The 26,172-nt window shown below is 36.1% G+C and overlaps 1 protein-coding gene and 1 long non-coding RNA gene across 2 annotated transcripts; one reads left to right on the top strand and one right to left on the bottom strand.

Moving 5' to 3' along the window:
- The first annotated feature begins 4,400 nt into the window (after positions 1-4,400).
- Positions 4,401-7,956, top strand: LOC121757292 (probable lysophospholipase BODYGUARD 1). The gene is made up of 4 exons (XM_042152832.1): positions 4,401-5,116; positions 5,328-5,656; positions 6,455-6,654; positions 7,415-7,956. The coding sequence occupies exons 1-4, from the start codon at positions 4,447-4,449 to the stop codon at positions 7,749-7,751; spliced, it is 1,536 nt and encodes a 511-aa protein (XP_042008766.1). The 5' UTR covers positions 4,401-4,446; the 3' UTR covers positions 7,752-7,956.
- Positions 7,957-13,081: 5,125 nt separating this feature from the next.
- On the bottom strand, positions 13,082-15,393 carry LOC121757009. Its single transcript, XR_006041151.1, has 2 exons — positions 15,124-15,393; positions 13,082-13,340 (listed from the first exon to the last, which is right to left on the bottom strand). It is a non-coding gene; the product is annotated as an uncharacterized LOC121757009 (long non-coding RNA).
- Between the last annotated feature and the right edge of the window lie 10,779 nt (positions 15,394-26,172).

Genomic DNA, 26,172 nt, shown 5'->3' with positions numbered 1-26,172 from the left:
TTCTTATTTTCTACTTCCTACTTTGTATTCCCCTGATTCACAACCTATTCCCTACCCCGAATGGTGAGTTGTCCCCACTCCGCCCCCTTGTTCACATGACATGGAAGCTAAGGTGCCAAAAGAAAGGACAATTTTGAACAGGCTCAACTTTGCTAGCTAGGGGGTGCCCTTACAATGAGGTGGGTCCAGTAGATTCGAAAAGATTAAGCTCAACTGGTTTCTCTTATTGCCTTTAGTCCTTACTCCCCTAAGCATCAAATGACAGCCTTTCTATTTTTTTTTTGTTTAGTAGAAAATGTTCTACTCTAGGCTTTTAACTCACTTTTTAGAAGGCTTCACAACTAGATCAAATTAAGGCTTTCCTATCGTTCTTACTTCCTCCAAACTGATTTCGATTTACTAAGGAAAGAGGTCTCAAAAATTGACATGCATCCTCTCTTCGATCAGTCTCACTAAGGGAATCTTGCTTTCTATTTCATCAGTTTATACTTAAACACATAGGTCCTAAAAAATGACACTCTACTGACTCAAAAACTAACTCAAGACCCAACATATATACATGCTTTGACTCACTGCACTAACTCCTCCCCCCTCCCACTTCATTCCTGCTTGTCCCCAAGCAACTCCGATGAAGTGGAAAGCAGGGCAGTTAGTGCACACACATTAACAGACCCTAAAAACATAAAGAAAACACAAACTTCTCACACTCAGACCAATAATTGGGCTAAGTGGGAGAAGAAACGGGACAACAAACCAACAAAACATATATACAATACAAACTTCTCACACTTAGGCCACGCAATGGACTAAGTGGGAGAACAAACAATCACAGAAAATAACAGAAACCAAAAACATGCTTAATTAACAAAAACTTCTCACACTTTGACCAAGAATTGGGCTAAGTGGGAGAAGACACCAAACACAAAACACAGATATGTACAGACATCAAAAGCATGCATAAAAACAGAGATAAACATGCTTAACAGACACTTAAACAAAAGAAAATAACAAAACAAAAACAGAACTGTAAAATTACTTGGTACTGGGGGTTTAATTCTGTTTCTCGCTCCCTTGGGAGCCAGGCTTCTGGGGCACTTGCTTCGGGCGGTCAACTTTCACTTTCTTCGGAACTGATGGGGCAAGTTCCTCTGTCTCTTTCACGGCCGGTTTGGGTATTGTTTTCTTCACAAATATGGTGGTGGCTGGCTTGGTCATCACTTCCTTCTTTTTATTGGTCGGGGTACTATCTGGATCACTAGTGGCTTTCTTGAGTGTGGAAGCTCCTAGGCCTAATGAAAAGTAGTTAATGAGCAAAATGAAAAGGTTTTATTATTACTTCCCTACACCATGTCCATCTGAATTGTCCAACAATAATTTTCTCTTTATTTGTACTATTATGTCAATTTGTCCACCCTTTCCCAGCAGAGTCACAACTTTTATGGCTTCCCGTTAAAGCAGCACTACACTAGGTGCCTGATCTTGAGTTCAACTCTACTATTAATTTTTTTTATAAGATTAGCATTGGAGATTGTGCTCTTTTCAACCCACTTAACAATTCTCCACCCTTGATTGGGCAAAGAGAATAACCTGCAGCTTGGGGTAAACAGGCTTTATCGATCATCAAAAATGGCCTTTACCAGACACTGTTCCAAACGAGATCTTCTATTCCTGCTTTGTTCGTCGACATTGGGAACAAGTGTTTATGGTGGCCAACAGATCAAGACTACATTTCTCTGTTTCTTTTTCTTATTTTCATTTTAAATACCAATGGATGTTTGGTATCGCAGGAGCAACACGAAGAAGTAGATAAGCTTTTATACCAAACTAGAAAAGAGATGCATGTGAATAAATGCATTAATGTAAATTGAATTTTAAATAATGTACAAATTATTATTGTTAATCCGCCCTCACTCCCTTGAAAAATTGTCATTTATTTTCATTTCGTTCGTTCCTAAAAATTTGTCACATTTCACTTTTATCATTTTTGGTAATATACCACATATTCCACTAATTCATTTTCACTCACATTTTACTATAAAACTAATACTCTCTTTGTTCCCCATTAGGAGTCTCATTTCTTAGCGGCACGAGTTATAAGAAATGTTAATAAAAATGTGGATAGAAAAAAAGTTAGTGGAATAGGGGTCTCATTAGTATATATTAGTTTTAAATGAAATGTGAGTGAAATGAGTTAGTAGAAGGTGAGACCCTGTTACCATTTATGGTAAAAGTGAACCTGAACTCCTATTTGCGGACAGACTAAAACCCAATAGGCTGACCCGGTGGGTTGGACATATGTTCTTTTACTATTTCTTAATATTTAACACATAACTTGACATTTTATTAATTATTTTATAATATAAATAACTATCAAAAAATATTTGATTTTTAATTTAATAATGTTAGATTTTATTAATATTATAATAGATAAATAAATTTAAAAAAATCGTATTAACCATATAAATACTCTATTTCTAAAATAGATTAAATTTTTTAAAATATAGTTAATATTTATTTTTTATATAAATTTTAAATTAATATTTAATTATGTTTCAGTTTAAAGATATTTTAAAATTATCATAATTAAATGATTTACATCTTATAAAAATGACTATTTTTATCATTATGTATTGGATAGATCACATATTCATTTTATTGGTGGCAACCTGATTAGCCCATTGAATTAGCCCGAAACCCGAACATTTAGGATTAAGGTTAAATATTTGAACCTGGTACAACCCAATTAACCACAGCCCCGAGTAAGGTTGGTCCGAAAGTCGTTGAGTAACCCGATTGACATCCCTAGTTATAAATTACAGTAATGGGCCAACAAAGATTAATTGACGCATAATATATTACTCCATCTGTTCTAACTAAGTTGAGTCAAAACACTTAAGCGCGAAGATTAAGAAATTATATTGAAAAGCAAGAGAGAAGAATAAAGTAGGAAAAATATAGAGAGAGTAAAGTAGGTGAGGGAATAAAATAAGAGTGATTGAATGTTTTGTTTTTTGTTAAAAAAAGAAATGGTTGTAATTAGTTGGGACATTCCAAAAAGAAATACGACTCAACTTAGTTAGGACAGAGGAAGTAATACGTACTAGTACTTCAATTTTAATCTACTTATGTAATGTCCATATAAAAATAATACTATTAGTACATTATTATAATTGAATTTCTTTATATTTCATTATTACAAGGGCCATGATGAGATACGAGTTTAAGTAGAGAAACTCTGATAAAACTAAGTATGTAGAGGTGGATAGACATTAACCTAGACAGTATCATTTTCATTATCGCTAACCTAGACAGTATAGAAATGTTTTTCTTTTCGAAATTTCCACTGTACCATTCAACAATGAAATGACAAAAACAAAAACACTAACCTAGACAGTATCGCTATGCATTTTCATTTTCATTTTCATTTTCATTTTCTTTTTCGTTGGTGCCTTTTACACCCACGTCGCTACGCATTTCATTTTCATTTTCTTTATAGTTGGTGCCTTTGAGACCCACCCAAGGTGACTCAGTCTCGTCCACAAAGGCCAGTGGCGGATCCAGGATCCGGAAATGGAGGGGGCGGAATATATAGTATTAGCTTTTAGTGCGGACATGGCTATTTTTTTTATTATTCGGGGCGACGCCGGAGGCAAACGGAGGGGGCGGACATGGTAAATTTACATCCCGATAAGGGAAAAATAGTCGCACGGAGGGGGCGACCGCCCCCTCCTAGATCCGCCACAGCACAAAGCAGCCCCCACCGAGTGTCACAAACCTCTCCTCCGTCTCCCCCTTCCCCAACCCATATCCAATAACTTTCGTTTCTTTTTGTTGTAATTATTACACGATTAAACTTTCTTTTCTTCTTAATATCATTATTAGTGTAATTGTCTTAATGAATATATATACCAAGTTGTGCCATTCCCCAATTTAACTTAGGAAGGAAAAGATGAATCTTACATATATATGATCCACTGAAGCTGAGTTTGTCGACATTAGTCATGTGGCTTACACTCCTTTTGGGCCCTCTGCCCTTTGAAAAATTCTCCATTCATTAATTACCATTTCTCTACCGCCTCCACAACTGCTATCACACTACAATATGATTAACCTCATTTATAAGTATTGGTAAACTCAACTAGAAATGTGAAACACAAGACTTATGATACTATATAGTATAAACAATGTCCACTAATCTAACAACCAACCTGTAACTAAATCTCTCATTTGAAAAAGAAGAAAACAAAAAAGTAAATTAATTGCTATAGTTTGATTTTGGTCCCTCATGCAGGAAAGTACATTGCCATAAATTTGAAGACAGGTGGTTACTTGTTATTTATAAATAGAAGAATATGCAAGCAAAGAAAAAGAGTTTATTGAAAAACTTGTAGTATCTTCTTTGCTAGAGGTTCAACCACCACCAACTTTTTCCACTTGCCAATTTTAATGAATTCATCTCATTTACAACCTTTGTTCTTATTCTTCACCCTCTGTCTCTCCACAATCGCATTTGAGGCCTATAATTTAATGCACATTTCCCTCTTCTGCATTTCATTTATGCTCCTCATATTCTTGCACAAGAGAGCCACTTTCTCTAATCATGGGATTATTTTGCTTTATTCTCTGAACAAGATGAGAATGGCGGTGCAATCTGGTGCGAGATTGGGAGGGAGATTGGTGAATGAGATCTTGAGTTTTCTAGTGTTTAGTGTGTTGGACGTGGTGGATGCGATCCTTTGCTACATTTACAAAGTGTTGGATTTCTTAATCGAGGCCGAATGGAAGGAATGCTACTGCTCCTCCCCGGTCAAGGAGATCACGGTGTCCGAGGCCGGGGAGTCGAAGATCCTGCGGCTGACGTGCAGAAAGCTGCAGCTGGAGGAAATCTCCGACACGCTCTACACGCGCCCCTCCCTCGTCTCCAAGTCCACCGCGGCCATCCGGTCTTCTTCGTTGACCGTGAACTCGACTATCATGGACATGCTGCAGGGAAGGATCGGCGGGCAACGGACTCTTCCGATTCCGAGGTGGTCGGATTGTAACTGCAAAACTTGCACATCGTGGACGGCTTCTTCATGCAGGGACACTCTCTTTGTCAAAGTTGACGGAGCTCGAGGTAACACAAATAATAAGATTATGAAATGCGATAAATTGGATTTTTATTTAGAGTCAAACATGCAGGTGCGCAATAATAAATGCTTGGTTTGTATATGTAGAGTGATTAATGGCCGAAGCAAAAAGTCTCAGCAGTACTTTAAATTTCTGTTAATTTATCAATAAAAAAAATGAGAGGTTACCGTAACATTAGCCAAAATTTTTGGGAGCAGAAAATGCGGGGGAAGATGTAATCTTCATTCATGGGTTTATATCGTCGTCAGCGTTTTGGAGTGAGACGTTGTATCCAAATTTTTCCAAGTCGGCGAAATCAAAGTACAGATTGTTTGCTGTGGATCTATTGGGTTTCGGGAGGAGTCCGAAGCCTATGGATTCGCTCTACACATTGAGAGAGCATTTGGAGATGATCCAACGCTCCGTACTTGAGCCATACAATGTCAAGTCCTTCCACATTGTGGCGCATTCGCTTGGTTGCATTCTCGCTCTCGCTCTTGCAGTCAGCCACCCTTCTGCTGTCAAGTCCCTAACCTTGCTCGCACCCGTACGTACCATTTCTCTCAACCACCCCTTTTTTATGTTATTTTACCGCCATATTTTTAGAAAAATCATAAATTTTAGTCAAATTTTGATTTATTATACAATTTTAAAATTTAACCAGAAAAACATGAAATTTGGATCTGATATGACACTCCAAAAATTATGTATAGACGTCTATACCCCGATGAATTACATAATGTCGTATATTTATAAAGTAAATGTTATTGTTTGGTTGAAAAATATCGACATGCAACTATATTTTTCTTTATGGAATAATTGGAAACAAATCCAAACTTTATGATTTTTCCAGCTAGTAAAAATGTGTAATGAAGCAGAGTTTACCAAAATTTATTCATTATTATTATGTGATAATTATGAACAAATCTAAATGTACGAAGTTACTCGATGGGCATAATTAGTCTGACATAAATTCATGATTATTCCAACTATTTGCATACATTATGAAGCATGCATGCCCGGGTAATCGTTCGATCCTTGTCGGCGTCGCCTCCCTTACTGCAATTCTCACTCTCATTTCCTCTCAATTATTAATTCTTCATCGGGTAATTGTACTAGTATAATCTCGTCTCCTCACACAAGTAATTAATCACTCCACATTTATCTTAGACACAAGTAAGGTCCCACTAGAAGCATCAAAGAAATGTTAATTGCACCGCACATAGTTAGTTAGGATTAAAATCGCAAGGAAAACATGTATATCACATCTAGTTAAGGGAGTATTAATAATGTAAGTATGTGACGTTTTTGAGTTGTTACATGATGGGGTCGAAAACAACAACAGCCATATTTCCCAACGCCGAAAGGGGAGGCGGCGACGCAGCACATGATGAGGAGGGTGGCGCCGCGGCGCGTGTGGCCTGTGATCGCCTTTGGGGCGTCGATGGCGTGCTGGTACGAGCACATTAGCCGCACCATCTGCCTAGTCATTTGCAAGAACCACCGCATTTGGGAATTTCTCACCAAACTCCTCACCAGAAATAGGTGCGCTACTCCCTTATTTAATTGCTGCATTCGTCACTCAAAAACACACCTAATTAATTAACGTTGATATGCCTACTACTACTTCAACTCTTGCCACCAGTCAAAACTACCACTTTTTTTTTTTGCTAGAAAAATTCCCTTGCTTTACTTACGCAACATTAAGTTGTGTACATCCGAATGCACGATGCATCCATCCCAATTGGGGCTCACCAATTTCTAATTAGGGTTTTTTAATCTCTGATTAGATGCATATTTCACTTATTTTGGAATGATCAAACATATCTAGTTTGTAGGATTTGTGTTGCTCCTAATATAGAATGTATCAGGTGGGGGGACCAACAACATACCCTAACTAGCTCATGGCCGCCCTAGTATGATATTATCTAATACTCCTTACGTCCTTGAAAATTTGTCACTTATTTTCATTTTCGTCCGTCCCTAAAAATTTGTCACCTTTCACTTTTACCATTTTTGGCAGTGGACCTCACATTCCACTAACTCATTCTCACTCCCATTTTATTATAAAACTAATATATAAAAATAGGACCCATATGCCACTAACATTTTTCAACTCACTTTCTATTACATTTCTTAAAACTCGTGCTGAGTCAAATGGTAACAAATTATGGGGGGGCGGAGGGAGTATAACAATTCATTTAATATCACAACACATGGATACTAAGTAGTCATGTAGCATGGGGCAACATATATGAGAACAAGATTCAAAGATGTATAAGTATTTTGAATTGATATGATCCAGGATGAGGACATATTTGATGGAGGGCTTCTTCCTGCACACACACAACGCGGCGTGGCACACGCTACACAACGTTATCTGTGGCACCGCTGCCACCATCGAAACCTACTTGGACCAAGTGAAGAATCGACTCAAATGCGACATAACCATATTTCACGGTAGAAACGACGAACTCATCCCCCTCGAGTGTAGCTTCAATCTGCAGTCTAGAATCCCCCGAGCGCACGTTAAGGTTGTCGAAAATGAAGATCACATCACCATTGTTGTCGGAAGGCAGAAGGCCTTCGCCAGGGAGCTCGAGGCAATTTGGAGGAATGCAAGCTCGAAATCAAAAATATAAATTGAAAAATGAGAAATGTATCAATAAATTGGTCTGATTGAGATGAGGGCTACATTTAAGAATATCTATTGTCTATTTCTATGAAATTCTCAGTTTCAGGTTATAGTTTAATTACCTGTAACACTGATCAGTCATGCTTACGGACAATTGTTATATTGGAAATGTCGTTAAATAAGAATACAACGTAATCCGATTATCAATCTAATCAGGCATGTCTCGTTATTACTTTTTATATAAAAAATGCATATTACATGTAAAAAATATTTTTAAATTCTAAATGAATCATGGAGCATTTAGTAACAGAACAATTTAATAACAAAAATTACATATATTAAAATCATATTGAATTTGAATAACAAAACAATTATAAAATCCATAGTACAGGGAAACTATAATTGTGATAGAAAATCCAATGAGATATATTCGGTGACGTGATATATGTTGTTGAAATATCCTTTCGGAAAGAAAAAATGTATGGAGTTTTTGTTAGACAATTTCTTTCAATTAACCATTAATCAAGTTTCCAATTCAAACTTCTTTTTCTTCAATTTAATGCCTTCTTAATTTCTACAAAGTTTCCATTGTTCCTATAGGACTTGGCTTGTTTAGTTTCTAACTTTGCTTGATCGTTAACTTTTATCAATGATTTGCAATAAATATATTTGCTAAAGCATCCACAATATATGTCTTTAGACCATTTCTAAAACGTCTCAATAATGACATCACGTTTTGATTTACAAAGAAAATGACAGCATAACTTTTACAAGGACTAGACATACATCTTGAAAAATCAGGCCATAGTATTTTCTTGAGCCGTCCAAAATTTTATTTGTCTATTTAGCTGAACTCGGTAGATTTATGGACTTTAAGATTGTCCAACGTCTGTCATGTAAAGGGAATTTTCAACCATTTAAATTAAATTCAAATCCATTTTTGAGTATATGTATGTCACATCTGTAATTTTATCTCAATTGTTTACATCAAATTCAAATTTTACACAATTTATGAGTATATGTCTCACAAAATTTTTGCTAGCTCAATATTTGGTATTGTTCGGTAGAAAAATACAAAAATATTTTTTAATTTTACAGTATAATTGAAAAAGTTTTCTACATTAAAAATGAGATTTGGAGTAAGATTGGGGATATAATTATAGTCTCGGAGCTATATATCTTAGTAATGATAGACTATTCACTAATCCTTTGAGACGTCTTTTATAATTTGATCTATAATATTTGCGATTTTCTTTCCGAGAAAAAAGGATTCTACATACTTGTGCTAATTTAATTTTGGTTTTAAAGCAAGTACAATTCTTTGAAAATATAGGGAAAATTTATCTCCGAATCAACTGCCCCTTATTTGTGATCGTACTATATTTGGAGAATTTTCTATAGAAAATATAGTTATAATTTTAGTTTTCAATAAACTGAATTTAGCATAAATATATTTCACTAGAAGTTAAATAGAATTAAATAGTGGAGAATTTTCACCAAATATTGAAGTGTGTGAGACAAATATTAACCGAAATGATTATATTGTGGAGTTGACTTGCTTCATACATGATTTTTATCATCTACCAAATTATTATATATAGATCCTAATCATCCTATCAACTTTGGAGGCGAAACGATGTGGTTGTTAAGAATGATCCAGTGGGCCTTTATTACAAAGCAATTAATTAGTAGAGCCCACATGAGGTCTTTCAAAAGTTTACTCTACACTTGAATTTTCAACAATTTGCACTAATCCTTCAAAGTGAATACCTAATAATCACATTATATTTATTCTGCAACTACGTTGTTATTTGGTATCTAAGTACATGTTAACAAACGTTAATCTGGTCCATGTCAAACCATAATGTGGTATCATACCGCAAATTTCCTAGTTTTCTTCGAGAGAAAAAAATATATATAAAATAAAATATGGGACACAACATTCGCAAAATGACCCATGTAACACAGAAAATATTATATCTAAAAGATGAATATTTTTCAATAATAACAAAATTATTCAAATTTAAAAATAATATCAATGAAATGACTCCAAAGGAACAAAATTAAGGTATTTGTAGAGCTAAAATGGGTTGTACTACTTCAAAAGGAATCACATACCTATAATAAAAATAATTTGAAAAGGGAATGAAATAATATAATTTGGGCTACGAAGCCCATTCAACATGTGAAAAGGCAATTGCAAATAATAGAATTTGGGCTTCAAAGCTCATACAACATGTCCACCACTTTATTTCTAAAAGGTATATTTTCAGCATGATCTCTAAAGTTTTTGAATTCAAATTGCAATTGTTTGTTATCCAACTATTATTACAAATAAACTTAATCTAGAGATCTGATAAATTTAAATACACAAAAAAAATCTTTTAAGGGCACAAAAATAGAGACACAATTAATTGTGTTAAAAAATATTCAAAAATGACATAAAATATAGGATACAACTTATCTCTAAGGTAAGAATAAATTATCATACTACTATTTTTCTTTTAAATAATGCTTTCATTTGCATTGCCTAATTTTTAGTTGGGATATCAATAATAAAGACGGAAAGGGCAGTGATAGTTTGTTTAATTCATAACATAACTATGACCCGTTAAATAAGAATAGTAAGGGGGAAGTGTAGTACTATAATAATGTATTCCAACATTAAATCTTAATCACAAAAATATTTAGCGAACAAAAGAGGCCTGTTCTGGCGATTCGATCTCAAAATTAAGGTGGCAGTTTGAAAAGGAATTATTTTGGTGGTGAAATTCACATATAAATTGTTTAATTTAATCAGAAAAAATAGTCTGTGGCGACGCTGAAATTGTGGGAGTAGAAAGGAAGTTCCACATAACTTACGCCGACACACCTCAAGGAAATTCAACTGTTCTAACACACTGTTTTCAGTTTTCACTAATAAAGACAAAATCCGAGCCTTCAATTTTTTAGTTGAATAAGAAATAAAAATGAAATGCATTAAATGATAGGGGTGAAGCATCAGCTTCAGCAATTGATGACAAATGAGAAGGCCAGTTTTATATGTCAGCCTTTGTTGTCTGAATCAAACTCGGATGCCTTCTCTATTTCACCTTTCCAGGTCATTTCTTTCTTATCATTTTCTGCTCTTCTACCTCTTTCGGGCATCCACTCAATTTTTTTTAAATAAAGCTATACACCCATATAGCTTGTCACAAAAGGGTAGTTTTCTGAAAAATTTAGTCTAAAAATAAATTAATAACTTTTTTATGGGCTATTTATACTTCTCTCTTAGGCCACCCGCAACGCGTCTCGCGGGTGGCTCCTATCTTGTCCCGCCGAGACGCGTTGCAGCACCCCATCTCGTCCCGGTCTCGCCGAAACGCCCGTCCCACCGAGACATCTCGCGGGCTGTCTCGCTACGCGCTTGCGCGACGTGGCGCGCTCCGGTGCCATGCGTGACGCCCACTCGCCGGCCCGCGAGTGGGCTTCGTCACGCTGACGCAATAAATCATTTTTTTAAATTCGAATTTAATTAAAAAATAATAATAAATAAAAAATCGAAAACGGTAATATTACCATTTTTTTTACTCTATAAATACTCATATTTTATCCTCATTTCACACACAAATACACATCAAATCCTCCAAATCATCTCCATTTTCTCTCCAATTTTCATCTAACATCTCATCACAAAAATGTCCGGCGACGGAAACTCAGGCGCTGGCGGCTCCGGCGGGTTTGACATCAACGCGTTTGGCGAATGGGGGGCATGTACAACATGTTGGGTGGTTCCGGTTCCGGTTCGTCTACGCCGGGCACCCAGGGCTCGTCGACGCCGGGGGGGTACCAACCACCTCATTTTGATGTGGATGCATACGCTCGTCCCTCCGCCCTGAGGTATTCGTAGGGATTATCCCAAATTCGGGAGGATTATCCGGATGAACCCCATCCGGAAGGAGGACGAGGCGGTGGAAGCTCCAAGGCATTCCACGCCGTGGAGGAAGAGGCGGAGGCGGCCGAGGAGGATGAGGATGTAGGCCGGCATCCGTACAGCCGCAAGGACACGCTGGCGGTGTACAATGCCTGGATCAGCATCTCGTACGATCCCATCGTCGGGAATCAATAATCCCGAAAGTGCTTCTGGGAAAAGGTCACCGAGGCCTAGAACGAGATCAAGCCAAGAGGGTCCCACCGACGCACATTGAAGATACTCCGCGCTCACTTTGACCGAGTCGACAGGGAGGTCAAAAAATTTGCGGCATCTACAAGAACGAAGCATCTCATTACCAAAGCGGAGCCACGGGAGCCTACATTCTGAGATTGGCTTTGCGAGTCTACTTCAACGACACCGACAAAGAATTCAGACATGTCGATGTCTGGGAGGCCATCAAAGACGAGGAAAGGTGGACCGGCGGTGTGCGGTCCAGCTCGGGCTCGACCTCGAAGCACACGGCGGGTGGCCAATACTCGTCTAGTGGGGGCGGTTCGGGCAGCGCCGCACAAGAGGCTACCTCACAGGAGGTTGAGGCCGGGGGGTCCTCCCGTGGGCGCCGTCGGCCGCAAGGGACCAAGGCAGCGAAGGCGGCTAGAGGGAGGAGGGGCCGAGGCTAATCAAGCCAGGCGGGCTCGGGCTCGAACACCCTATTGTCCATGTACTTAACCGCCACGATGGCGGACACTTCCCGCATGACGCCTCCACAATACCAAGCCATCTTGCCGGAATTGAGTATATGGCAAGACAAATTGGTATTCCGCCTCCAGGTAGCTTGACTGCACCGCCACCGCCTTCGGGAGATGATTCGCCGGCGGAGTAGTTTTTTAATTTCAATACAATTGTATTTTAAATTATATTTTTTTTATTTATTTTACCACGAATTTAATTATGTATTTTTTTAGGATTTTAAGTTGTATTTTTATTTTATTTAATGAAGTGTGTTTTTTATTAATTGAATTTGTTGGAAAAATAAATAAAAATAAAATTGAATGAATAGTAAGTTAAGAGATGGTAAAGAGACGGATAAGAGATGGAGGGTTGCATGTTATGTCTCTTAGTTAAGAGATGGAGTGAAAAGTACAGTTGAGCCAATGAATAATTAAGGGATGAGACGGTTAAGAGACGGATAAGAGACAGCGTTGCGGATGGCCTTATTCTAGAAAGAAATATTGATTTGACTATAATGAAAGTATATTAACAATAATGAGAAAAGTACTCCATGTTTTTAATTGAATTACATATTTCACTAAACCGTTACTATATGAATCATATTTTGTTTTAATCAAAATTATGACTAAGTTATATTATGGCATACTAACAAAAAGGAATTGTCACCTATGTGTCATACGAAAAAACCACAATTTTGAAAAACCCTCAACACTTACATCCATTATAAATTTATAATTAATAAAAACCCAAATACGGACTTCATATGTTATAACTCTATTTTTAACATATCTACACATACAATGGCTATTTTCCTTGGTCTTCTATTTTTTCATCATCTTTACGTATTAAATTTGATGCACACCTACGTTATATTTGATGTATCTTTCACTACTTCAGCCATATTTGGCTTGATGTTGTTTGGCCATCTCATATGTACCATGGTAAGTTCATCTGCTTATCATAAAATATTTATTTGTAAATTCATGAGAAATATATGCATTATACTATATGTAACTTGGATTAGTGCACTAATTTAAAATCTATTGTTCTAAATTATGATACGATGTGCTTAAGGATACAAATTTTACAAAACATCACTACGTACATTTCAAATATTTTTGTTTGTCTTTCATTTTTTTTATAGGAAAATGAATATAAATTTAAAGGTCGCACCTTGGTTGACTCAAACCCTAGACATTTAGCCTCACGCATCATCACCCTACCGTTTGTCTGTTTGTCATTGACACAACAGCAGCATGCGCTTAATAGTTAATACCTTTATTCTCCTTTGTCCTCTAATTAATTACTCTATATAAACCAGGGCTTAGTTTGTGTATGTGTAAATCCATAATATATTTTGGGTAAACATGATTTCAGAATTGCAACCGTCCTTGAACTTATATTCAGTTTGGAAACCACGTGCTAGACATTAACTCATTGTCATTCTTCTGAGTTAAAATAATTAATAATGGCTCATGTAAAAAGCAATTTACTGACACTATAAATATACAGTACATATCATGGAAATTTACACATATGTACAATCACATTATTGTTCTTGATTTCTATCTCCCACTGGACAATTATTCAAGTAAACTATGCCCTCCAGACCAGACCAACTTTATTGAAAAATCCCATCAATTCTTATCATTCAAATCATAACAATTTTTTTTGTTTCTTATTTCCTTGTTTATATACTCCTATTTTGAAAAAGATGAGAAAAAAATCATCCTACACTTGACTGACAGTGATTTGAGATGGAGAGGTCATCACATCAATATAAGAAATTACTATATCATATCTGGGGCTTATCAACACGCTAAGAATCATGCACCAAAACTGTTTGCTTCTCAATCAACTACTTCCTCCGTCCCAATGAAGATGACCCCTTCCTTGGACGGCACGAGATTTTATGTAATTTTATTTTGTGTGTTAAGTAGAGAGAGTAAAGTAAGAGAGATAGAATAAAGTAGAGATAAAATGTGTTTTCATTTTAAGTAATGAGTCATCTTGGTTGGGACAAACCAAAAATGAAAGTGGGTCATCTTTAATGGGATGTGGGGAGTACATGTTTTTCATAAATCATTTCATCACCTTCACACACACACACTCACATGATGCACCAGAAATGAGACTATTAAGTTGTTTTAATTTATGTAACAAAATTTGAGTATTAATTAGCCAATCTTGACGGACTTTCCCCCCAGCCACTAAACTATCAATAATCCAAACAATTATTGTGTAAAATTAATTAAACAAAGATTGATCTTTAAGGGAAAAATGGATTCATGTAGACATGACCTAAATAGATCTGGAAATATTTCGGAGTTGCCAATATTATATGGAGAGAGAATGTTGTGAAAAAGGGCGGGGGAGAAAAACATGGGGAAAATGGAGATCTGAGGCCATCATGGCAATAATCATCAATATGATGATGGAGTTGAGACAAAGTGGTAAAGGGACAAAGAAAAAGTTAAGAAACAAAACAAAAAACCCATTTTACAAGAGTTAGAAAATGAAGAAGGAAGTAATGATGAAGAAATGATCCATTACTAGGAGTAGGGGTGCAGGGTACTAATATGCAACTTTCTTCTTTTAAACCACAAGCTAGTCAACTTTCATAATCATTACACCAATCTGCTCTTGCATTGAATGCCTAACAACCTCAAACCAATTATCAAAATCAACAAAATTAAATAAACACACACAAATTAAAATAAAAATTAAAGAATACCTGTATAAAGGGGTGGATTAGAATTGGAAGGAAGCAAGAAATTGGGGGGAATGAAGCCTGGTCCGACGCCTAACATATGATCCATCATACCGATATATTATATGTGAAGGTGGATCTTGTTATGGGCCTCGAGCCAAACAACATTCCCCTCAAAAAGTTAGCTTCCTATCTTTGGTTGAAACTCAACTTCCATGGATGAGAATTAGGGTTTTCACTTTGCACAGAGGGTGGTGCGTGAATGAGAGAGAGAGAGAGAGATGGTGTTTGAGGAGAAAGAATGGAGAGAAGGGAGTGATAAATAAAGGGATGGAGAGAGAGAGACAGAGGTGAGTAAAAAAGGACAAACAAAGTCATAAAAGCTAAGCAGTGGACAGCTTGACCCTTCACCATACACTTACAACTTACACAAACATAATTTACACCAATTTGCAGTTCAATCCGTAAATGTTATATTCAAATACTGTAATATATAGAGCATGGGTTAGGATATGAAATACAGTTCCAAATGCCTTTTTTTTCTTTCTTTTCTTTTCTGGCTGCGATCAAAATTTAGGGTAATAATTTTTTTTTTCTGGAAAAATATTTGGTGTCGTATATGTGTTAATTAACTTGATAAATACTCCATATACGTATCAAAATTTATGTGTTCATATTTGTTTTGAGGGCAATTCAAAAGCAAACAAGATTTTATATTCACCTGCTGTGGAGTATGCTTTAGTAGTGCCTCACAACTCACAAGTTTAAAACAAAAAATATACTGGTACTATTAATTTTATCTAAAATCAACAATTTATTATTGAAAGCAATTATATAATCAAGCACTTACAAAATATACCCCTCTCAAAAAAGCTAGACCCCAGTCTGCTGGTTAATTTTATTTTTTACTGAAAAATCTTATACTCCGTATGTAGAAAGTTATTAAAATAAATATTGAATTATAAAATGAGTGGTAACTTTTATTCTTTGGAATGGAAATGCAAATTAGCATAACTATATCTTGACTTTATTTTGAAGAATCTTCACCTAATCTTTAGAAAAAGTGAATATAAATTAATATAAATGATGATTCTAGAGTATTTTCAAAATTTAAACATTTCAAGTGAGAACATTATAAGAATGATACGGGTAGATTCTTATATTCATACTCCCTCCGTTCCATGTTAATAAAGTCATTTTTTTTTATTTTAGGAAGTTCCAAGTTAAGTAAGGTATTTCTATTTTTTGACAAAAAGTAATTCTCCCTTTTACTTTATTCTCTCTTCATCTCTCTTACTTTATTCTCTCTTACTTTATTTACCATTCATTTAACACACTATTCTTAAACTCTGTGCCGAAAAGAAATGTCTCTATTAACAAGAAACGGATGGAGTACAAAATAAGGCAGTGATTTACTACTATAGCTAATGATAATGTAGATGTGGGACTCCACCTAATTCTTGTCTAGACATACTAGGCATTTAACAGAAACGAATATTTGAAAATTCTTATGCAATTGATTACTAGTATTATTTAGGTAATCTGTTAAAAATAAACGCTTTCTTAAATTTAAAATTAACCATTTAAATGAACTCATTTAATATATTTTGAGGCATAATTACTCCACACTCAAAAACGTACTTTATTACTGTAGTATTAATGTTCGAGGTCTTGCTCATAAAACGTAAATCTCGTATATCATACAAAACTAATGATGCATCAATCCGTGACAACATACAATTGCACAATCAACCAACTTTTAGAAACTATTCATCAAATGTAGTGTTATTGTGTGAAAGATATATATATCCTTACTTTTCTTGTATATTTCTGTGAGTCAATAAAGATTCATTTTCAGTCAACTAATGTCCATAGAATTAATGTGCATGATTAGTGGCTTCTGTCGTTCCTGATTAATCAACTCTCCTTTATTTAAAAAAAATAAAGAATAATAGTATCAACTAATCTATTATGCTCGAACTGGATTTGTAAAGTTATATATCATGAAGTTTATATATGTTGAATAACAAATTACCAATTAGGCGGAGGAGTTTATAATGCACGTAATAAATATATCTCCATCCGTCCGTCACACATTAAGAGTCACATTTCACTTTTACCATAAATGGTAAGTAGGTCTCACATTTCACTAAGTCACTTCACTCATATTTTATTATAAAAACAATATAAAAAAGTGGGTCTCATATTCCACTAACTTTTTCAAGACACTATTTTTTACATTTCATAAAACTCGTGTCTCCACTAAATGTGACTCTTATTGTGGGACGGAGGGAGTATACTATCTTCCTTGTTATTGACTGTATAAATGTTAGATTAAATTTCTGAGCAAGATATTCAGAGTTTTACCAACCAACCAAGGGCATAATACATGAAGGCAACTTATTAGTATGAATTCCTTTTTGCCCCTTTTTCTCAATCTAAACAATTGTATATCAATCAACTTTTTAAAAAGAAAACAAATAATTTAGGGGTGGGTTGAAGCTTTTTGATAAAAGCTTGTTTCATGCAAAACAAAAGGCTACATAGAGGACAATTTGTGATGAATTAGTTTCTTAATTCACATTACTATAACAATCCGTGATCAACATTAATTATCTTCATTTTTGCAGGGTCTTTTTTCCAAAAGAAGGGGACAATTTTCCCAACAAGAATTGATCACTTGAGATTTTGACAAAGATAGTTTGACTTTCTATGCAAAAGCTAAGAAAAAAAAAAGAAAAAAGAGGAAGTTAATCCTAATAGCATTCATTTCAAATTTTAGTTTAGGTGGTTGTAAATTATTGAATACTACTATTTCTCTATTTCAATGTTAGCCTTCTCTATACATTAATTATATGTACTGTATTACTATTACAACTATTACATATATTACTATATGATTATTGATTAATACGCTGAGTTATCTTACAATGATTTTTTTTATCGAACATTGTAAACGAAAACATAAATCTTCGACCACATGTCTGTCCACATCATATTATTATACTAAATGTTAATTTGGAATTGAAGATTTCCATGGAAGGAAACAAAATCAATAATTAATGAATAGGAATATTTCACTTCCCTATCATGAAAAGTTTTTTGACCTAATGCATCGAAAACAGTAGCTCTTACAAAAACTTTTTGACCTTATAATTAACCTTGAATTTTGGTCCTGATTGTTAATTATGTTGTCCTATTATTTAAAGATGAATTGTACTCCCTCCGTCCCATTAAATATGCAACATTTGCTTTTTGGCACGAGATTTTATGTAGTGTTGTTTTGCGAGTTAATGAAGAAGGAGTAAAGTAAGAGAGAATAAAAAGTAGAGAAAGTATTGTTTTCTTTTTTAGAAATGTTTCATTTTTAATGGGACTGACCAAAAAGGAAAACATTACATTTATAATGGGACGGATGGAGTACATATTTTAATATATATTGCTAAAAGTTCTCAATTATTAAGGCTGTACCCTCTGTGTGCTCTAATTGATCAATGCAAAACACACTCATTTCGCCATAAAGTCTACTCTTTTTAGTTGAAACCAACGATAGTGGTCATAACGTTAATTGTTAAGTTCTGACAGTACTATATTTTTCATTGACATTAAATCACAATTTTTCTCTAGAATAAGTAGAAAGAGGGGTACTATAAAAAGAAAATTGAACATAAAATAAAATTCACTACAAAAAAGGAGGGCATTTGCAGGCAAGGAGTACTATATAAAGAAATTGAACGTTAACTAAAATTATATTTTTAATATTATTATTTATCAATATTTATAAAAGTACTCTCTTTTATCATCAGTTGCATTGTTATTGCATATTTTTAATGTCTAGGAAAATGATAAGCATATCATTCATTATTCATATATAGAGTGAATGAAACACATTAATTTGGTTACATAGTAATATTAGGGAATATTATTGACTAAAGTGTAAACTCTAGATTCCATAAAAGTATGTGATGGATGGTTAATTGTTGGTATATTCGGAATTTATTCATGAATATTCAAGTTATGAAAACTTTAAGCAATTGACTTTGGTAAACCTGGAAAGCTTTAGTTGCATATTCATCTAATCAATACAAATTTACAATCATAATAAATAGAGTATTTCTCTTTATTCATCCTACAATATTTACAATTTGTGAATTCTGGGTTGTCGACAACTGGCTAATCCGTATTTTAATAAATCGTTATTGAGATATAATTAAGTTTGTCCGTTATAAAAAAGACTTATCTATGTAACAATACCTAATAAAATGATCTTATCACTATTGTCTGACCTTTGTATATCTCTATCGGCATTAATTAACATGACGCATTTTGCTTTTCCTTAAATTATTAACACGAAAGGTTAATAAATTAATTTAATTCGATCTTGGTTTATTTCTATATAATTTGCAAAAGTTGGATGGAGTAGTTGAAAAGTAGAAAAGCTGGAGTGTCTTTTTTGTGGAAGCTTTTTCACAACCCAAAGTCGCATGTACACTAAGACTGAATTTTTTCTTGAGTAAAGTAAGATTCTTTGCACACAATAAACCAAATCACAAAACTAAGAAATATGAAATGTCATACACTTCTCACTTGTTACTGTAAAATATGTGCAAACAAACAACATATATATAAAGCCTCACAAACCCACCTCAATTTTCGTTTTATTTGTTGCATTATGCAAAACGTTTTGCAATTTGTTGCATTCTAATTGAATCAATTGAGTACAAGCATGCTCACAATCTCCCTTGAGCTATACTTTAAAATTCGTGAATAGGTTTGTTTATATATTCATTTGCATTGATAATGTAGGGATCAGACTTAGATTGGATTCACTAATTACCAAAACCTCTTTGTTCTTCATAAGGGAGCTCAGTCAAACTCCAACCATGCGACTGATATTACAAACAAGTTTACAATAAAACTTGATTACAGAACAAGAAATTATCTAGCTATTACAGACTAGAGAATTAAATGTCAAACCACTTGGAGTCTTCTTAACACCTGCACACTCACAACCCTTATCAGTAAAACAATAACAAGGATCCTTTCGGATCTAAGTCAGTAACAATAGGGAATAGAACAAACAGAGAGAAACACTTCAAGAAGAAAGTCTACGGCTCAGACACCCGCCGGAGGCTCAAGCCTATTCACCAGAACTTAGATCCAAGGAGTAACACAGAATCAATCGGTGATTAACCTCACACTCCAGATTCCAGGCCAACACAACCCCCAAACACCAGATCTATCAAGCTCAAGAACGCACCCACACAGAATTGCTTCAGAAACAAACCCTAGTTCACAACCGACCCAGCAACCGAAGTGGTTGCTTCTCCTAATCCATCTACTGGATTTACCACACGATTAACCGTGTGAAATCACAAGGAAAGCACCGGAGATCCATCGGAGAAGAGAACAGAAGAAGTGTGAGCGAAGAGAGAAAAGAGAGAGAGTCTGAGAGTAGTGAGAGAGAGCAAGAGTCAATAATGATAGAAACCAAAAGGTCTCACTCACATAACTAGCACAAACCTGGATCCAACGGCTGGAGGCAAGGATCCGGGTGAGAGGGGCACGTGGCGGCATCTGGAGTGGAAGCTTTAGTTATTGGGTCAAGCCCAATTCCACTACACATGGGCAACAAATAATCAGGCCCAAATGAAGTCCACCAATATTCAACATACTCCACCTTGGACTTCCATTCTGGGAAACCAGCTAATACCAACCCGGCTAAGGTTTAATTCATCACAGCCTACCTGGAAGCCCCCTCAGCCCCAAAGGACAAGGTCCACTGGCATTTTTGGGAACCACCAAGTTGCCTCCAGACACCAGAGGGTCAAAGCCCATTAGTCTAGGAGGTCTTCATGCCTCAACTCGTATACCTGCTTTACCAAGGCAAGCAAATGAATGAGGTCTTTTTATCCCTGGGACATGCAATTAACCCAAATCAAAATGTAGAAATTTGAAGCAGGAAACAAGTTTTTCAGCAGGCAATGGTTTTGTACCCATATCAGCAGGATTCTTATCTGTATGAACCTTATGCAAGAAAACTTCACCCTTTTCTACTATGTCCCTAATGTAATGGAACCTTACATCAATGTGCTTAGTTCTATCATGAAAAACAGGGTTTTTACATAACTGAATTGCAGACTGAGAATCAGAAAACACAGAAGGAGATAACTTCAGAAATTTTAGTTCAGAGAGAACTCCCTTTAGCCAAACTGCTTCTTTCATAACTTCTGTGATAGCAATGTACTCTGACTCTGTAGTGGATAGAGCCACTATATGCTGCAATTGGGATTTCCAACTGATACAAGACCTACAAACTGTGAACACATAGGAGGTAGTTGACTTCCTCTTATCCCTGTCATTTGCATAGTTAGAATCCACAAACCCAGTTAAGGGAACACCATCTTCACACTTAGAGTAACACAAACCATATTTTACAGTATTTTTAAGATATCTCAGAAGCCATTTCACAGCTTCCCAGTGCACAGAGCCAGGATTAGACATGTATCTACTGAGGCATGACACAACATAAGCAATGTCAGGTCTGGTGCATACCATCAAGTACATCACTGACCCAATAGCATTTGCATAGGGAATCTTTTTCATAGCATCAATATCAGACTTGGTTTGAGGACACTGATCTTTACTCAACACAAAATGAGAAGCCAAAGGAACAGAAACAGGCTTTGAATCATACATATTAAATTTTTTAAGAATTTTGTACACATAAGGTTCTTGATGCAACACAAGGGTAGAAGACTTCCTATCTCTAACAATATTTATCCCTAAGATCTTCTGAGCATCACCTAAATCCTTCATGTCAAAATTCTCACTCAAAGCAGACTGAACTGACTTTATGGTTTTCAAACAAGGTCCCATTATGAGCATGTCATCCACATACAGCAGCAAGAACACAGGCACAGGAGAATCAAGGTCTTTAACATACAAGCATGCATCAAAAGTACTTCTTACAAAACCCAATTTATGCATGCAACTGTTAAACTTAATATTCCACTGCCTAGGAGATTGTTTCAAACCATAAAGAGCCTTTTTTTAGTAAACACACATGATTAGGAAATTTGGGATCAACAAAGCCTTCAGGCTGTTTCATATAGATAGGTTTATCTAAATCACCATGCAAGAAAGCAGTTTTAACATCCATCTGTTTCAATTCCCAATTAAAGTGAGCACACAAAGCAAACATCAATCTAACAGTAGTGAACTTAACCACATGAGCAAAAATTTCCGTGTAATCTACCCCCTCTTGTTGAGTAAACCCTTTTGCAACCAATCTTGCCTTGTACCTAAGACCCTCCACCTCACTTTTGAGTTTATATAACCACCTGCAATCAACCACAGAGGCACCAGGGGGCAAAGGAACAAGTATCCAGGTAAGGTTTATCTTTAGAGAGTGCATTTCCTCTAACATTGCTTTATACCATTCATTCCAGTTCTTTGACTTAGTGGCATGCTTATAGGACTGGGGTTCATCCCCATCAGATTCAAAAACATTAAAAGCCAGGTTAATAAGAGCAACCATGCCAACAAATCTAGTAGGTTTAGACACATTCAATCTTCTAGTTATATCTCTGGCTAACACATAATTGCTCAAATCAGTATTATCAATTGCATTTTGAACACCAGTAGGACTATGCAAAATATTCTGAGCAGGAGAGTTTTGCCTAATAGTACTATCATGCATCTCATTGTCATTAACATTCAGGGGCACATTATCAATCAAATCTCCCTCATGAGGTGTCTCATCAGGTGTATTTACTGGATAGGTATGCTAGAAAGGCTGCTCCACCTCACTTGGAGTATCATTTTGATTATCCACATCAGTGAGTGGTACTGTGGGCTCTTCCTCAATAAGAGGTTCACTGTCCACAGGGTGTGGAGCAGGGTCAGTGGTCAGACCTAAGCAAGGGACAGTCTCATTAAAGACTACATCCCTGCTTATAATGACCTTAAAACCTGGTTCATCCCTTAGCCAGATTCTATAACCCTTAACACCCTCAGGATATCCAAGAGAAACACCTTTCCTAGATCTAGGCTCAAGTTTATCAGACTTAGTATGCACAAAAGCAGTACAGCCAAATACCCTCAGGTGAGAAAGAGACAAATCTTTTCCAGAAAACACATGTTCAGGACACTGACCATTTAAGGGCACAGAAGGAGATCTATTTATCAGATAAGCAGCAGTAATTAAAGCTTCACCCTAGAACTTCTTTGACAAACCAGATTTGGCAAGCAAACATCTCACTTTTTCAAGCAAAGTTCTATTCATCCTTTCAGCCACTCCATTTTGTTGGGGTGTATAAGGAACAGTTTTATGTCTTTTAATACCATAAGCAGCACACAAGTTATCAATCTGATTATTGCAAAACTCAAGACCATTATCAGTTCTGATAGCTTTTATCTTCTTACCTGTCTGAGTTTCTATCAACATTTTCCAGGTTTTAAATCTCTCAAAGACATCATACTTATGTTTCATGAGAAAACACCAAACCTTCCTAGAGAAGTCATCAATGATAGATAGGAAATAGACAGAGCCAAAGTGAGAAGATACAGAGGCAGGACCCCACACATCCATGTGCAAATACTCAAGCACATATTTGCTCACATTAACAGGCACAGGAGAATGAAAAGAAACCCTGTGCTGCTTACCCAGCACACAGGTGTCACAGAAGGGCATACTGCCTTGCACATCAGAGTCAGATAAAATAGCATGCTTCTTTAAAATATTTAAACCTTTTTCACTCATGTGTCCTAGTCTATCATGCCATAGCATAGTTTTATCACTTTTAACCACATTGGCATAGGCACTAGCACATGAAAGAGGTTCTGCAGTACAGACATATAAACCACATTTCTTTTTAGCCTTAAAAAGACACATTGATCCTCTGCAAATTTTCATGCATCCATCCCCCCATTTTCCCCTCATACCAGCAGCTTCTAAAGCAGTACAAGACATCAAATTGTAGCACAGATCTGGAACATACCTCACATTTTTCAAGCAGAGCACAAAACCATCATTAAACTTTAAACACACAGTACCAATACCATGGATTTCACATTTTTTATCATCAGCCATAGACATATAGGTATTAGTAACAGGTTTCAGGTCAGAAAACACCTCCTTAAAAGGACTAACATGATAAGTACATCCAGAATCACACAGCCAATCATTTGAATTAAAAGGACACACAGGGGAAGCATTAATATACATCAGATCATGAACCATGAACACACATTCATTATTTGCATCATATTTTGCCACATTGACAAGACTTTCAAGCTGAGTGTCATTATTTGGGGTTTTCTTCTTCTTAGGCTTAGTGCACTCCTTTTTGTAGTGCCCCACTTCCCCACAATTAAAACACTTTCTAAAAGATTTAGGATTCCTGCTATTGGACCTAGATCTATTCTTTTTCTTTGAATTAGAGTTGGAACCTGATCCATCATTGGTGTCTTTACCCCCTCTAGACTGAGATCTGCCTCTAACATTTAAGGCTCTATTAAAGGCAATTTTATCAGCAGCTCTCTCCCTTAGTTCCAATTCTTTAGATTTTAAGGAGCTGACAATTAGGTCCAGGGAGGCAGAGTCCCTGCCATACTTAATGGCAGCTTTAACATCACTATAGGAGTCAGGTATAGCATTCATTAGAGCAATACTTGTGTATTCATCTATAGTTTTATCACCAGATCTCTTAATATCTTGCACAAGCTTCTGAAATCTATCAATGTTGTCATCAATGTCTTTAGTTAAATCAAGCTTAAATTTGAACAATTTTTCAAGCAGATACATTCTAGAAGACATAGAAGTCTCTGTATACACAGAATCAAGATTTTTCCACATTTCAGAGGCAGATTCAATATGATCAACTTTCCTAATCACAGAATCAGACAGATTTAACACAATAGTGGCTCTAGCCAACTCATTCATCTCATCAATGTTGTCCTGAGCAGTATCCTCAGGCAAAGAACCATCAACAACTTTAAAAACCTTTTGTTGAATCAAAACACACTTCATTTCTGTTTCCAGATCACAAAATCATTTTTACCATTGAAAGGGATCAAACCCACAGGCTGAGTCATTTTTGCAAAGATTTTAACAAGAGCACAGGAAGCAAGACAAACACAGAGAGCCTTACAGACCTTAAAGCACACAGACATAAGGCAAGAAACACACAGAACACACTTTCTCACAGACAAACAGCCTCAATTCCCTGACTGTCACGAGCACACTGGCAAAGGCTATCCCAGTTCGCAATCACTCACTCTTGGAGGGCGCAGGGGGTCACTTTGGCAGTATCAGTGCTTGGTGGCCAAGTGAGCAGCACAAAACAACAGCAGAAGCAACAACAAAGCGCAAGAAAGCAGATAAGCCCTAAGTTCTTGCCAAGAACTATCTACCAGCAGCAATAACCCAAGCTTAATGTGGCACTATAACAGAAAACAGTAAAACAAGCGGGTTTCAGCCAATATACCAGAGTGAATCCCCACTCAAAAGATGATTCCACTTGCCCACCTTCTTAAGCGACTTGGCGTGCCAATCTAGTCCCCCCGTGGCTCTGATACCACTATAGGGATCAGACTTAGATTGGATTCACTAATTACCAAGACCTCTTTGTTCTTCATAAGGGAGCTCAGTCAAACTCCAACCATGCGACTGATATTACAAACAAGTTTACAATAAAACTTGATTACAGAAGAAGAAATTATCTAGCTATTACAGACTAGAGAATTAAATGTCAAACCACTTGGAGTCTTCTTAACACCTGCACACTCACAACGACCCTTATCAGTAAAACAATAACAAGGATCCTTTCGGATCTAAGTCAGTAACAACAGGGAATAGAACAAACAGAGAGAAACACTTCAAGAAAAAAGTCTACGGCTCAGACACCCGCCGGAGGCTCAAGCCTATTCACCAGAACTTAGATCCAAGGAGTAACACAGAATCAATCGGTGATTAACCTCACACTCCAGATTCCAGGCCAACACAACCCCCAAACACTAGATCTATCAAGCTCAAGAACGCACCCACACAGAATCGCTTCAGAAACAAAC

Source organism: Salvia splendens, chromosome 12 (assembly GCF_004379255.2).
Source record: "Salvia splendens isolate huo1 chromosome 12, SspV2, whole genome shotgun sequence".
Classification (NCBI taxonomy): Eukaryota; Viridiplantae; Streptophyta; class Magnoliopsida; order Lamiales; family Lamiaceae; genus Salvia; species Salvia splendens.
The sequence above is the reverse complement of the archived record's forward strand: the minus strand, read 5'-3'. Positions and strand labels throughout refer to the sequence as shown.